Source organism: Colobus angolensis, unplaced genomic scaffold (genome assembly GCF_000951035.1).
Source record: "Colobus angolensis palliatus isolate OR3802 unplaced genomic scaffold, Cang.pa_1.0 Scaffold166, whole genome shotgun sequence".
In the NCBI taxonomy this organism is placed as follows: Eukaryota; Metazoa; Chordata; class Mammalia; order Primates; family Cercopithecidae; genus Colobus; species Colobus angolensis.
In genome coordinates, this window is record NW_012114777.1 from 5,721,398 (window position 1) to 5,737,396 (window position 15,999).

The window sequence follows — 15,999 nt, forward strand, 5'->3', positions numbered from 1 at the left end:
GATTCAATTTCATTCTTCTGCTTGTGGATATCTGGTTTTTCCAGCAGCACTTATTGAAGAGACTGTTTTCTTCATTGTGTGTTCTTGGTATCTTTGTTGAAAATCAGTTGACCAGAAATGTGTGGAGTTTATTTCTGGTCTCTCCATCTACTTTGGTTGGTCATCGTGTGTTTTTATGTCAGTACCATGCTGCTTTGATTACTATAGCTTTGTAATAGATTTTGAAGCCAGATAATGTGAGGCCTCTAGTTTTCTTCTTTTTGCCTATATGATTCCATACAAATTTTAGAATTGTTTCCTATTTTTGTGAAAAAGTCATTGGAATTTTTTTTTTTTTTTTTGAGACGGAGTCTTGCTCCGTCGCCCAGGCTGGAGTGCAGTGGCCGGATCTCAGCTCACTGCAAGCTCCGCCTCCTGGGTTTACGCCATTCTCCTGCCTCAGCCTCCCGAGTAGCTGGGACTACAAGCGCCCGCCACCTCGCCAGAGTTTTGTATTTTTTAGTAGAGATGGCGTTTCACCGTGTTAGCCAGGATGGTCTCGGTCTCCTGACCTTGTGATCTGCCCATCTCGGCCTCCCAAAGTGCTGGGATTACAGGCTTGAGCCACCGCGCCCGGCGTCATTGGAATTTTAATACGGATTACGTTGAATCTGTAAACCACTGTTGGCAGTACGGACATCTTAACTATTATTTATATGAGTCCACGAACATGGGATACCTTTCCATTTATTTATGTTGTTTACAATTTTCTTTCAATATTTAATAGTGTTTAGTATACAAATCTTTTACCTCCTGGATTACAGTTTACTTTTAGGTATTTTTTTTTTTGATGTTGTTGTGAATGGGATTGATTTTGTTGTTAGTATAAAGAAATGCTACTGACTTTTGTGTGTTGATTTTGTAGTCTGCAACTTTACTAATTTGTTTAGCAGTTCTAATAGTTTTTTGGTGGGTCTTTACAGTTTTCTGCATACAAGATTATATTATCAATTAACAAAGGTATTTTCAATTCTTGCTTTCCTGTTTAGATGCCCTTTATTTTTTTTCCAGCTATAACTTTGTTCTGTGTTGAATAGAAGTAGTAAGAATAGAAATCCTTATTCCTGATCATGGAAAACCTTTCAAGTTTTCATCACTGAGTATGTTTGTTGTGAAATTTTCATATACAGCCTTTATTATGTTGAGGTATCTTCCCTCTGTGTCTAATTTATTGAGAGTTTTTATTGTGAAAGGATATTGAGTTTTGTTAACTGCTTTTTCTGCATCTATTGAAATGATTATAGGGTTTTTGTTCTCATTCTGTTAATAGGGTACATCCATCACATTATTGATTTGTGAATATTCAACAATCCTTGTATTCTAGGGATCAGTCTCACTTGGTGGTGAGTGATCCTTTTAATGTTCTGTTGAATTTCGTTTGCTAGTATTTTGTTGAAGATTTTTGCAGATATGTTCATCAGGGATATTAGACTGTTATTTTCTTTTCTTGTAGTGTCCTTGTCTAGCTTCGGTATCAGAGCAATACTGGACTCGTAAGTGGAGTTTGTAGGTATTCTCTTCACTTTGATTTTTTGGAAGGATTCGAGAAGGAATTGGTATTAATTCTTTAAATGTTTGGTGTAATTCCACCTTGAGGCATCTCGTGCTGAGCTTTTCTTTGATGGAGATTTCTTAAGTATTGATTCAGTCTTCTAGCTTGTTATTGCTCTGTTCAGATTTTCTGTTCCTTCTTGATTCAACTTTGGTAGGGTGTACATTTCCAGGAATTTATTCTAGGTTATCCAATTTGTTGGTGGATAATTGTTCATAGTCTCTTTGACCCTTTGTACTTCTGTGATATCTTCTGAGTTGTGGTATCTCCTCTTTCATTTCTGACTTTATTGTTAGAGCCTTCTTTTTTTGTTAGTTTGCTAAAGGTTTATTGATTTTGTTTATCTTTTTAAAGAACCAACTCTTAGTTTTACTGATCTTTTCTGTTTTCTTTCTGTTCTCTATTTTATCTATTTCTGTTCTGGATCTTATTTCATTCTTTCTGCTAATTGGGGTTTAACTGGTTCTTTTTTCTCTAGTTTCTTGAATGTATTTGAAATCTTTACTCTCTTCTGATATAGGCATTTATTGCTGTAAACTTCCCTTTTACAACTGCTTTTGATGCATCTCATAAGTTACGTTGCGTTTCCATTTTCATTTGTCTCAAGATGTCTTTATTTTCTTTTTAAATTTATTTGACCAATTGGTTTTTCAGGAGCATATTGTTTATTTCTGTGTGTGTGTGAATGTCCCGAAAGTCCTTCTGTTACTGGTTTCTGGTTTCATTCCGTTATGAGTAGAAAAGATATTTGGTATAATTTCAATCTTAAATTCATAGAAACTTACTTTGTAGACAAACATATAATATATGATGGGGAATACTCATTCCAGTTGCTATTGGATAGAATGTTCTATATATGTCTGTTAGGTCCATTTGGTCTAAAGCGTTGTTCAAGTCCACTATTTCTGTCTGTATGATATGTCCATTGTTGAACATGGAGTTTGAAGTCCTCCGCTATTGTTGTATTGCAGTCGATCTCATCCTTCAGATCTATTAATATTTGCTTTATGTATTTAGGTTCTCCTATTTAAAATTGTTCTGTTCTCTTGAACAGTACATAAAGTAATGTCCTTCTTTGCTTCTTTGTCTCTTTTTACAGTTTTTGACCTAAAGTCTATTTTGTCTGAAGGAAGTGTAGTCATCCCTGCTCTCTTTTGGTTATCATTTTTCATCCCTTTATTCTCAGTCTGTGTGTGTCCTAAGGCTAAAGTGAGTCTTTTGTAGGCAACATATTGTTGGATCTTGCTTTTCTAATCCATTCTTCAGTCATTGTTTTTAAAAATCCATGCAGTCGTTTGATTGGATTTTTTTTTTTTTTTTTTGAGAAGGAATCTCACTCTTTCGCCCAGACTGGAGTGCAGTGGTGCAAACTCGGCTCACTGCAACCTCTGCCTCCCAAGTTCAAGCAATTCTCCTGGCTCAGCCTTCCGAGTAGCTGGGACTACAGCTGTGTGCCACCACACCCAGCTAATTTTTTGTGTATGTGTGTGTTTAGTAGAGTTTGACCATGTTGGCCAGGCTGGTCTTGAACTGCTGACCTCAAGTGATCTGCCCACCTTAACCTCCCAAAGTGCTAGGATTACAGGCGTGAGCCACTGCATCTGGCTACTTTCTGTATTTTTAGTAGAGACAGGATTTTGCCATGCTGGCCAGACTGGTCTCGAATTTCTGGCCTTAAGTGATCCGCCCACCCACCTTGACCTCCCAAAGTGCTGGCATTACAGGTGTGACCCACCGTGCCTGGCCTGGCTTATAGTAATTCTTAATGAGCTGCAAATACACTCAGTACAGTGTCTGTCAGTAAATGGCGGTAGTTCTTACTTATTTCATTCTTCTTCTTGCCTTTTTCTCACCAACAATGTGAGCTGTGTAGTAAAGACCATATTTGATTGATTGTTTTGCTATGATAATTTTGAATTGAATGGAATTCAGAAGGACATAAGCAGGATCAGATCCTTCTTCTTAAGCCCTAGAGCCCACTCAAAGGGAATCATTTTTCTAGTAAATTGTGGCATATACGGTACAGCAATTTGCCAAATATCTGTGTGTCAGAATTATTCTTATGAAATCCTTAGGCAGATGCCTCACTGGATGCTGACAGACACTATCTCCTAGTGTAATACAACCATTTTTTCTTTCACCGAAAAGATTCAGTCTGAGTGCCAGATGAAAAAGTTGACTTGTGCTTAAAGGCCATATTATTTTTTTTTTTTAAAAAGTCTTGAAATGCTACAGTTGGACTCAGCAAGTCGAGATGCCACAGCTAAGACCTGTTGAAGGAATAGTGAATTGACATCTCCCATTGCACTACATTCTACAAAATATATTCATTGAGGAGATGGGTGCTGTAAGCCCTTATACTTATGTATTTCTGAGGATTGAAGGTGCTAGAGCCAGCCAGCTTGTTATAAGTGAGTTTGAATGAATTAAATGTGAATTCACAGTATTTCCTCTACTCCAAAAGTTCTTGAGGCAATTGTAGGAAAGGACAAAGCAGACACAAAGACAATATGATAGGCTGTGTTGGGGGAGCTGCCCCAGTGGTGCCAGGGGCCTGAGGACCCTAGGGATACTTGAGACCCTAATTGGTATACTTCTTTAGGGTCAAGAATTGGAGTACAGCCTTGCCAGAGTTAACTGTCATAACTCGTTACTGGCCATGGGTATTTCATTTCACACGCTCTCCTCTACTGATTTATTAATTCAGAAATTGATATATTAACTTACTAGCTATAGTTGAATAAAACTTAAATTGTATATTATTATGTTTTGAAATTTTTTTAGTTTTCTGAAATTGCACTTACGTTTCCATTCAGATGCTGAGTTTAATCTGTTAAGTTCAGTGTGTGTGTATGTGTATAAAACATATGTTCTAGTGCTTGGTATTGAAGTTGTTAATAAAATTTGTGGTTTCTATCACAACAAGGTTTGCTAAACAAAACTATTAGCACACAAGTGCGTTAATAAACATGAGTCTGGGGTTTGTTTATTTTGCATTTTATGTTCATTGTTTCGAGTAATATGTTGTTCTGTGTGTTAACATTTTAAATTTATGTAGTGCATTTTCGAATTGTTTTTAAGTTCAGGAATTTAAAATCAACTAATTTTTAAAATTAATCTATACTATACTATACTATAAAGAAGCCAGTGTGGCTCAGTGATTAAGAGCATGGAGGTCAGGTGTTGTGACTCATGCCTGTTATCCCAGCACTTTGTGAGGCCAGGGAGGATGGATCTTTTGAGCTCAGGAGTTTGAGACTATTTTGGGCAACATGGTGAAACCCCATCTCTACAAAAAAATACAAAAATTAGCTGAGCGTGGTGGCATGCGCCTGTGATCCCAGATACTTGGGAGGCTGAGGTGGGAGGATTACTTGAGCCCGGGAGGGGATGAGCCAAGATCATGCCATTGCACTCCAGCCTGGCTGACAGAGTGAGATCCTATCTTTAAAACAAACAAACAAACAAACAAACAAACAAACAAAAAACATGGTTTCTGACTTTAAAGACCTGAGACCAAGTCTTGCCAGTGTCACTTTGCAGACCAGCGCTGTCCAGTGTGGTAGCCACTAGCTACAAGTAGCTATTAAGTACTTAAAATACAGGTAGGTTGACTAATGGAATTTCAAATTGTATTTAATTTTTATTTTTTATTTTTATTTTTTTTAATTTTTATTAATTTAGATCCAGGTAGCCATGTGTGACTAGTGGCCACCATAATGGGCTTCACGGTACTAGGTGACTTACTTGACTTCTTTGTGTTCCAGTTTTCCCATCTGTACAGATGAGATCATATAAGTTAGCTTTTGTGGTTACTATATGGATTAAATAAAGTAATATAGTTAAGAAGGAGTTTAGCACTATGCCTGGAGCAGAATATTTCCATGAGAAATTGTAGTTAATTATAATGACATACATTTAATAAACGAGTTATTTTGCTTTTGAGCATTAATTTAAACCTGTTTATTTTTGTTCTTCCCTTCCAGGATTAATTTATTTTTGGAAATCAAGTGCAATATTGGAAGCCATTTCTACTAATTTTATTTCATTTTTAAATTTATGATTTGATTTGAATACTATCATGGGAGGAGCTGTGAGTGCTGGGGAAGATAATGATGACTTAATTGATAATTTAAAAGAAGCTCAGTATATTCGTACTGAAAGAGTGGAACAAGCCTTCAGAGCGATTGATCGTGGAGATTACTATTTGGAAGGCTACAGAGACAATGCTTACAAAGACTTAGCCTGGAAGCATGGAAACATCCACTTGTCAGCACCTTGCATTTATTCTGAAGTTATGGAAGCATTGAAACTTCAACCAGGATTGTCTTTTCTTAACCTGGGAAGTGGAACCGGATATTTAAGTACAATGGTGGGCTTAATTTTAGGTAATTTTATTTTTGTAAAATTCTATTTTAAAAAATAAGCCTATTTTGTATTATGGTTTATGATTTATAGGAGTTGTAACTTTGTATACAGTATGTTTGAATGTGTATACTCAATGTAGGTCTCTTCCTTACTTAGATGTGAAAACACAAAGTAGTAGTAACCTTTTTTCATTCCCAGTCCTTACCCTGATAGTTCCCACGTGTAATCCTCAACTTACAGTAGCTCTGGGAACTGACTGTTCTCTGTTAGTCATTGTCTGTCCTTCAAGTCAAGCGCTGGTAGGCAGGAAACTCAGAAGTAATATTTAATCTATTTCAGGTAGAGTGTTCTGTCTTCTGGCATATAAAGTTTGATGGTTATCTAAGAGCATTGTGCCAGGTTTTTGTTAGAGAGACAGGAGAATGGAATATATAAGATGTGGCACTGTTAGAGTAAAGCAAGGGATTGGAGAAAAATAGAGAAGAAAGAAGTATATGTTCATTAAGCTTTCAGCAAACTTTTCTAGTGTTTGCTCTGCCAAGCGTTATTCCTGGCATGTACATATGGCAGTGATCAAAAGGGACTAAGATTTCTGCCCTCAAAGAGCTTACTGGATGTTAAATGCTAGGTATTGTTTAAAGCAGTATGTGTGTATTAACTCATTCAGTGTTCCTAATACTCCTTTGAAGTACAGACTATTATTAATCCTTTTATATGGGCAAGTAAACAAAGGCATAGGGAGGTTAAATAACTTGCCTGAAAGTCACATATTTAGGAAGTGACAACTGGATAATATGGAATATAGGTGGAAGATGCATGGGTGGAGGAAAATCTGCTGTAAGACATTATGTTGGATGGAGGATGACCAACTATGAAGTTTACCAAGGCATTTAGTTCAGCTGCCATATTCACTGGCTGCTACTGTGTGGCATATGTTAAAATAGAGCATTATTTGAGGGAGTGGGTGGGGTGTGAGAAGACATAAGAAAATCAACAGCCTTCATGTAGTCTGATAGGTACTATAGTTGAGGTATATCCCTAAATTAATAAGGATGAGAATGTGGTGTAAAATTCATTCTAAAGTGATGGAGAATCATTGAAGAATTTTAAGTAGAGAATGACATATCCTCTAGTAGGGTGACTATGTTCTAGTATGCTGGGACAGTCCTACTTTATCTCTGTTTTCCTAGTGTCAGTATTAATAACGTCCTTTCATTCCTCGAAGTGTCTGAGTTTGGACAATAAATTATATGGTCACATTATGACTTTTAAGGTATAGTTAGGTCTGAAATTTCCTCTGTACACACTAGCTAGTTCCTTACTCTGTTAGTCATGGGACTTCCCATCTGTTTCATTTAAAAGAGTGGGGATGGAAGCCTTTCATTATTCAACTGGATTATTTCCTAATGTATAAGAACTGCTCAAAGGTGATAGGAAATGATTAATTTTCATCGATAAAGAGAAATTTAGAAGCTTACATTTAAATTTGGCACTCCTCCCTGTCCTAAGACAGGAATTTCTTAACAGGTGGGAACTTCCAGATGTCTGTCACTTCTATCACCAGTTTCTTTGAAAAAGGAATCTCCAGGGTTTGAGACAGTCTGCAAAATCTAGAGGTGAGAGTAGGGAGAGCTGCTTCTTTAAAAAAAAAAGGGAATTGCTATCCTTGAACATTTCTTAACCAGCTCTGGCAACTCTAGGCTGGAGTCCAAGCCTTATACCATGTTTGGCCAGCCTGAAAGTGCCTGTTTATTCTGTCTTCCACTTCTCTAGTATATGCCAACTGGCTCATGCTGAGGGAGGTCAATCTAGCCAAACTTGGGATGGGGGAGGTATGCATCATAATTTGCAATCTTGCCAGCAATGAGGTTGCCTTCTTAGACTCATTGCCTAGTCCCAGGCTCCAAGAGATTAGATGTCTGTGGCCAGATGGCACTGTAGGCAGATGTCAAACTTGTTGTATCATGAATGTCTTTTAATCCATGACATGGGCAGTGTGGGGAAAGGGACCATTGGTGTAAATGATCTGCAGTGCGCTAGATGGTTTCCTCCTGTTACAAGGCTCTAGGGAGTCATGGATCTTACATATATGGCAGTGGCTCCTGGATACTATTCCAGGATTTATCTTCGTGTTATCCTGCTAAGTTAAGACCAAGATAGAGTTGTTCTCGTTTTGATTAAGAATATTCCTTTGGTGAGAAAGATTAAAGAAGGAGAAGCAGAAACAACAGTCTGTAAAACTATGATTACAGCTAATAAGTCTGAAATTCACCAGGCTTCTGAGGAAGCTTTATCTTTTTTACCCTGCTTTCTATTTTTAGTTTGTGTATTGTGTGTGTTTTATGTCATGGAGGGGAAGGTATACATCCGTAAAAATCACTTAGAACTGGATCCAGAGGAGGATGCTCATATGCTTCCTGTGATTATCTTAGTATAGTGAATCAAATTTGGCTCTACTGCTTCACAGCCACCTTATTAACAGAAGTTCTTTATTTAAAACAAAAAACTATAACACTATGACTCAGCCATTTTTCTTTTCCACTTACAAGATGGGGATAACAGGTGTTCCCCATAGACAGTGGGTCCTATGGGTAGTACATATTTAGTAGTAAACTCTGGAGGAGTCCCGGCTGAAGCAGGGAGAGTGGGGCATCTGTGATTTGGTAACACAGTTAAGGAAGATACCCCTTGGGGAATTTCCACTTCATTCCAGAAACACAAATCCAGAAACACAAATTCAGTGAGAGCGGGGCATCTGTGATTTGGTAACACAGTTAAAGAAGGTACTCCTTGGGGAGTTTCCACTTCACTCCAGAAACACAAATCCAGAAACACAAATTCAGTGAGACTAGGTTAGGTTTTTCTTTTATCATTAATTTATTCATTTATTTTTCGGCAGGGTCTCAGTCTCTTGCCCAGGCTAGAGTGTGGCGACATGGTCTTGGCTCACTGCAGCCTCGACCTCCTGGGCTCAAGCGATTCTCCTCCCTCAGCCTCCTGAGTAGCTGGGAGTACCAGTACGCATGGTTAATTTTTGTACTGGGTTTTCTTTAGAAAATTTCTTAAGATTAAAGCACACTTTAGGGAATTATTCATAAATTTACTTTTATTGAAGACAGTGGAGAATAGATCACTCCCAACTCCTGAGATGTGTCATTGAGACATGTTTTTTAATTTCAAATTGAAGGTAATTCTTCGTGTCCTGCTTGCTTCTCCTTAAATATTTTCCCTGAACTAAGGGTTTTCATAAAGATCTAGTACTTAATTGATTCTCCTCTCAGTACTGTCTTTTCATTCTCAGGGAATTCCATTGAAAAACAGAATGCAAAAAAAGCAGCCTCCCACGTCCTATATTTTACCTCTGCTTTCCATAACTGAATTGAGTATCAGAACCATGAAGGCAAGTTATTATGATAAACTCTTTGTGATTCAGGTAGGGATTCTGAATCCTGATCCTTTTTACTTAGGGATTCATTTTCATTTTCTTCTATAATCCGTACTATAAAAATTCTAGGTGTCTTATAAAACATGTACAGATTCATCCCACCTAATGATTTTCTCTTAGTCTCTTGCCTAGTTCCCTAATTATTAGGAGTGATTTTGGGGAGACTGCCAGTGTCATACAGCACTATGGATGCCACTACCTTGCTGCTACAACATTCTTTCCTAAAGGTGACAGTTGATAAGCAGGAAACTTAACTGCAGTTGCCATATTATTCAAAAGCATTAGTTAAGCTATCTGCTGCCATCATGTTTGACCTCTACACTCTTTCTCTCCTTGTCATGGGACGTTAGGTGGTCCTTGTTCAGCTAACCTGTATTGCCTTTGACCTCAGTGCTTGTGCTTTTTCTCTTTTGCCTGCATGCTTATGCATATTCTCTCGCTCCCTCTGCCTCTAATGAGGTATGATTCACATACCATCAAGTTTACTCATTTAAGAGTACAATTCACTTATTTTTAGTTAAGTTTACTGAGTTGTGCAGACATTACCACAATACAGTTTGAGGATACTTCCAATGTGCTGAAAAGATTATTCCGCATGCCCAGTTGCATCCACTCCCAGTACTCAGCCAGTCCCTGACAACCAGTTACCTACTTTCTGTCTCTATAGATTTGTCCTTTCTGGACATTTCATATAAATGAAATCATACAATATATGGTGTTCTGAATCCAGCTTCTTTCACTTAGCATTACATTTTCAGGGTTCATCCATGCTGTAGCATATCTGAGTACTTCATTCCTTTTTGTGGCTGAATGCTGTTTGATCATGTAGATTTACACTACATTTTGTTTATCCATTCACCAGTTGATGGACATTTGAGTTACTAGTTTTTGGCCATTATGCATAATAATGCCATTGTGAACATTTAGGTACAAATCTTTGTGTGGATATACATTTTCATTTCTCTTAGGTAGATTCTTAAAAGAGTAGAATTGCTAACCTGTATGGTAAATTTATGTTTTTAAGAGACCAACAAAGCATTTTCCAGAGTGGCTGCACCATTTTACATTCCCACCAATGTTATATGAGGTCCTAGTTTCTTGACATCCTCACTAATACTTGTTACTTCGTTTTTTAAAGAGCGACGTTAGTTGATATAAAGTAGCATTTCATTGTGGTTTTAATTTGCTCTTCCCTAATCACTAATGATATGGAATAGCTGTTCATGTGCTTATGGGCCATTTGTATATTTTTTTGGTGACATGACTAGTCAAATCTTTTCCTGTTTGTTAATTGGGTTGTTGATTATTGAATTGTAAGTATTCTTTATATATATTTTGGATATAAGTCTTTATCACAAATAGAATTTTCAAATGTTTTTTCATGCTCTTTTAAGTGCCTCTTAAAGAATATTCTTTATTAACTTACTTTAAGCTGAAAGATTAGGGAGATCCAGGGTGGTCAGTTCCCCCATTCCTCACCTCTCATTCTTCTTGGTAAGATAAAACACATTCTGGGCCGGGCATGGTGGCTCACATCTGTAATCCCAGCCCTTTGGGAGGCCGAGGCGGGTGGATCACAAGGTCAGGAGATCGAGACCATCCTGGCTAACACGGTGAAACCCCGCCTCTACTAATTAAAAAAAAAAAATTAGCCAGGCTTGGTGGCAGGCACCTGTAGTCGCAGCTACTTGGGAGGCTGAGGCAGGAGAACGGCGTGAACCGGAGAGGCGGGGCTTGCAGTGAGCCGAGATCGCACCACTGTGCTCCAGCCTGGGCAACAGGGCAAGACTCTGTCTCAGAAACACCAAAAAACACATTCTGCAGGTATCAGGGTTTTTCTGTAAGATATACTCTGTTTTATGCATCAAAACAAACCTCAGCTTTTCCTCTATACTGTTAATGCTTTTTTTTTTTTTTTTTTAAAGGAAATTTTTTTTTTTTTTTGAGACAGAATCTCACCCTGTTGCCCAGGCTGAAGTGCAGTGATGTGATCTCAGCTCACTGCAGTGTCTGCCTCCCTGGTTCAGTTGATTCTCCAGTCTCAGCCTCCTGAGTAGTTAGTACCACAGGTGTGCATCACCACGCTTGGCTAATCTTTTTTTTTTGTATTAAAGACGGGGTTTTGCCATGTTGGTCAGACTGGTTTCGAACCCCTGACCTCAAGTGTTCTGCCCACTTTGGCCTCCCAAAGTGCTGGGATTACATATGTGAGCCACCATGCTTCGCTCTGTTGTTTTTTTTCTTTTTAGGAATTATAATGTTCTTCTTTGTTTTTTTTTTTTGAGATGGAGTTCCACTCTTGTTGCCCAGGGTGGAGTGCAATGGCATGATCTTGGCTCACTGCAACCTCTGCCTCCCATGTTCAAGCGATTCTCCTGCCTTAGCTAACTCCCTAGTAGCTGGAATTACAGGCATGTGCCACCACGCCTGGCTGATTTTGTGTTTTTGGTAGAGACAAGGTTTCCTCATGTTGGTCAGGCTGGTCTCGAACTCCCGACTTCAGGTGATCCACCCTCCTCGGCCTCCCAAAGTGCTTGGATTACAGGTGTGAGCCACTGCACCCAGCCTTTTTTTTTTTGAGGTGGAGTCTTGCTCTGTTGCCCAGGCTCGAGTGCAGTGGTACGATCTCGGCTCACTGCAACCTCCGCCTCCCAGGTTCAAGCAGTTCTCCTGCCTCAGCCTCCCAAGTAGCTGGGATTACAGGTGTCTGTCACCCATGCCGGGCTATTTTTTGTATTTTTAGTAGAGACAGGGTTTCACCGTGTTGGGCAGGATAGTCTCAATCTCCTGACCTTGTAATCTGCCCGCCTTGGGCTCCCAAAGTGCTGGGATTACAGGCGTGAGCTACCGCGCCTGGCCCATCTGTTTTTGATATGTGATATATTTGGGGCTTTGTCAGCAAATCTGTTTTGAAAACAACCTTTTATTTTAGGCTAATCACATTTTATGAAATTCATGAAACTGTTTAACTATTTGAACTATTACTTCTTAGTCCTAGTTAGGCTTCTGGGCGTCTTTTTTCTTCCCTTGTGCTCTATATGGAGTTGCCACCACTGTTCTATTTCTTAGAGTTTTTTTTCCCCCTGATTTACACTGGTTGTGCAGTAGAAGTCGTTACTGACAACCACCTCTCTCACTGCTGCTAACTCTGAAAATCAATACCCAGGTGATTTTGTGTTTATGAATAATATTACTGCTGATTATAGAGTAATAGTAAATAATAAAAATAATAAATATTAGGAAGCAATACAGGTTTTATAAAGTTTTCATACTAATTTCTTCTGGTTATATTTTTTCATACTATTCTTAGAAGTTAGGAGGAAATTTCTCCAGTGATGTGAAGTGGCTTAGGTGGTTCTCTGAGCATTTTGAGTTTTATCTTTGTGATTAGCTGTTTCCCAACCAAGATTGTCTCTGTAGCAAATACAGCCAATCCTTACTATTTGCAAATTTTGTCTCTTGAGAATTCACCTACTTACGAATACTTAATTTGAACTCCCCAAATCAAAACCCACACTGCTTTTATGATCACTTGTGAGCTTGCAGAGAGGAACAAAAATTTTGAGTCTCCTGCTTTGCATCTTCCTAGCTGAGGTAGGATAAAGTGAAGCTCTCTCTGCCTACTTGTCTCCGTGGTCATACAGAGATAACCAAAGGCATGTCACAAGCTCCAGTCTGCACTGGGGCCTGTTGGTGACTTGAATCCCAATTCTGGCAACAGTTCGTGGGGTGGCTCAGGCAAGTCACTAACACTTCTTAAGTTTATTTTCTCTTTTGTAAAATAAATAATATAGCCAGGATGAGTTCTCAGGATTTAATATTATAATCTGTTTGATATATTTATGTATGTACATATTTTCCTAAGGAGCAACAGTTCATTTTTTTTGCCAATTCAATGTTTGCTGTATTTTTTGGAACGTAACTATTATACAGTAAATAATGAGAATTGACTGTGTGTTACTTCGAGAAAAGTACTAAACCGTTCTGAATTTGCTTCCTTAAATGTAGAATTTGTGAATCTCTATCTCCCTGTGTAGGAGCTGGCACCTACGGAATTGTGTTTGTTACTCTGTGACACAGTCTTCCCTAGGCTGAGTTGGATGTTGGACTGAATGTGTCAGGTTAGAACCAGAGGTTGGCTGGAGTTGGCAGGGCTGCTTGGTCTGCTGGAGTTCTTGGTCTCATCTGGAACCTGCCTTCACATTCTCTCTGGATTTGGTTCCTGCAGGGTCAGTCCATCTACACTCCCACACTCTTGCCAAAAATTGTTTCCTTGGATTTCACATCCTCTATGTGTTATGTTTATAAATACTGTGTCCTTTTTTGGGAGCAACTTTGACTTTATCCTGTAGTGAAGGGTGAATCTTTCTTCTTTCTTAAAGTAACATCCACGTGCAAAGGATTCATAGATTTCTGCCTCTAAGGTCTGGCAACTAAGCTCTGGACACTCTTGATCTTCCAGGCTGCACTCCCAAGCTGGGTTCTTAAACATGTGGTGCCTGCATCCTGTTTCTTCTCCAGTGTACAGAAGATTCCAGAATTGAAGCCTTTCCCCAACTATTTTTTTCCTGCCCTCTTGCACATGTGACAAAAAGTTACCAAATTCTCCTCTTTCTCCTGTTTCCTTTCTTAATGAAGAGCACTTTTTTCTTCTAAATTATATAATGCAGAAGCTTGAGTACCAATCTCTCCTCTTTAATTTTATTTTGTGGAGTAGGTAACATAATCACAGGGCTGAAAATTCAAAAGTATCAAAAGGAATACTTCGAAGTATTTTCCTTCTCTTCCTCTCGTATATTTTACCTAGTTGCCTCCCCACTTTGATGATAACTTTATAGAGCTCTGAGGACACTGCGATTTTCGCAGGCTTTATAGGGATAGTTGGCTTGGAGTCAGAGCAAATTTATTTAGGAATAAAAGGAAAATATTTGTTGAATTTTGACAGATTTCTGTCAAGCAGCTAAAATTAATAAGAAATTATTTTTGAATGGAATGTACTTAATAACATTTACTTCTGTGGCATGCATCATTCCCTACCATCAGATAATATAGATTTAACATATTTTTTTGGTCAGGCACTATTTTAAAATCAAGACATGAAAAATATTTTTATGCTTTGTGGATATCATTTGTTTCAGTCTTTGTTGTGAACCTTGTGAATTTGAGACCGTAGCTACGTTTATGTACTTTATCATTCTTGAAGCAAGTATTATGTTAGCCCTTGTGCCAGCTGCTGAGGATATGGAAGTGTTCAAGACACATCTCCTACCCTTGAAATTGTGCGTGATGCTTCTGAACTAGCAATAAAAGTGTGGTGTTAATCTTGACTGGCTGTTCTTCGTTTAGTCTAGTAAATATTTATTGAGTATTTATGTGAATCTGTTACCATGCTGGTCCCACGTATCTTCATGTACTTCACAGTAATAGACATACAGTGGAAGGAAAGATCATATCCAACTATCTTCCATCAAGAATGATTGCATTAAGAAAAATTTGAGACTGGGCACAGTGGCTCATACCTGTAATCCCAGCACTTTGGGAGGCCGAGGCGGGTGGATCACCTGAGGTCAGGGGTTCGAGACCAGCCTGACCAACATGGAGAAACCCTGCGTCTACTGAAAATACAAAATTAGCTGGGTGTGGTGGCTCATGCCTGTAAGCTACTTGGGAGGCTGAGGCAGGAGAATCACTTGAAACCAGGATGCGGAGGTGAGGTCATGCTGTCTCACTCCAGCCTGGGCAACAAGAACAAAACTCCATCTCAAAAAGAAAAAAAAAAGAATTTGAGTCAAAATCTGAAGGTGTTTAAATTAGCTTTTTAAACTATTCTGTATTATACCTTAACACATTTTTTTCTCAGCTTATTGAATTTGCTTTGTTAGAAATTTAATCTCTGTTTTAATATTACATTGTGCATATTGAGGTATAGTCATAGTTTGTTCTTGAATAGGTTGTTCTTGAATATTAGCACATTGTGTAGAAATATGTAAATGAACTTATTGTGACATCTGTTCTTGATATTTTGACATTTTAGAGATATGATTTACTTAGGGCCTTGGTTCCAGTCTCTGTTACTGTGAAACCAACACTTTGAGATCTTTTGTAAACATATTTCTAAGAGTCATGTGTGATAAAAGAGAGTAGCATTTGCATAGGCATAGACTGAGAAGAGGCTGAGGGACTGGAACGTGTTTCTGGTAAATTCCAAGACTTGTTACATGATGCCTTTCCCAAAGCTGGAGAGCAAAGAACAAGGTCTAATCTTACTAGCTTTAGAATGGTTAAGCTAACATGGCAAGACTCAGGACAAATTTGACAGTGTTTGATTTTTTTCCCAATGTGATATAGTTGGATGGGAGAAATAAATGTATCTTAATAAGTGTTTGGAATATATTAGAACAGCTTCTCTTAATTGTCTAGTTAATGATTACTTGGCCTTTCGCCAATTGCTCTTCTCCTTTTTCCTTTATTCACCTTTGGTCTATTTTATTTTTTATACCACAGGATATTTGTGGAAAGAGTGAAACCTATTCCTGTCAACTTTTTACCCGTTACTCTCCTTGAATACTTAACAAAGTTGCTTGTAAATCTTCAT

The 15,999-nt window shown here is 38.3% G+C and overlaps 1 protein-coding gene across 4 annotated transcripts in view; it reads left to right on the forward strand.

Moving 5' to 3' along the window:
- The window catches only part of PCMTD1 (protein-L-isoaspartate (D-aspartate) O-methyltransferase domain containing 1), an 80,894-nt gene that overhangs the window by 32,585 nt on the left and 32,310 nt on the right, over positions 1-15,999 (forward strand). The window contains exon 2 of one of the 4 annotated variants that reach the window (XM_011937610.1): positions 5,578-5,979. The exons of the other annotated variants lie outside the window; for them this stretch is intronic. Within the exon in view, the coding sequence (XP_011793000.1) occupies positions 5,673-5,979 (307 nt within the window). The 5' untranslated portion in view covers positions 5,578-5,672. The remainder of the gene's footprint in view (positions 1-5,577; positions 5,980-15,999) is intronic. 4 annotated transcript variants of the gene reach the window in all.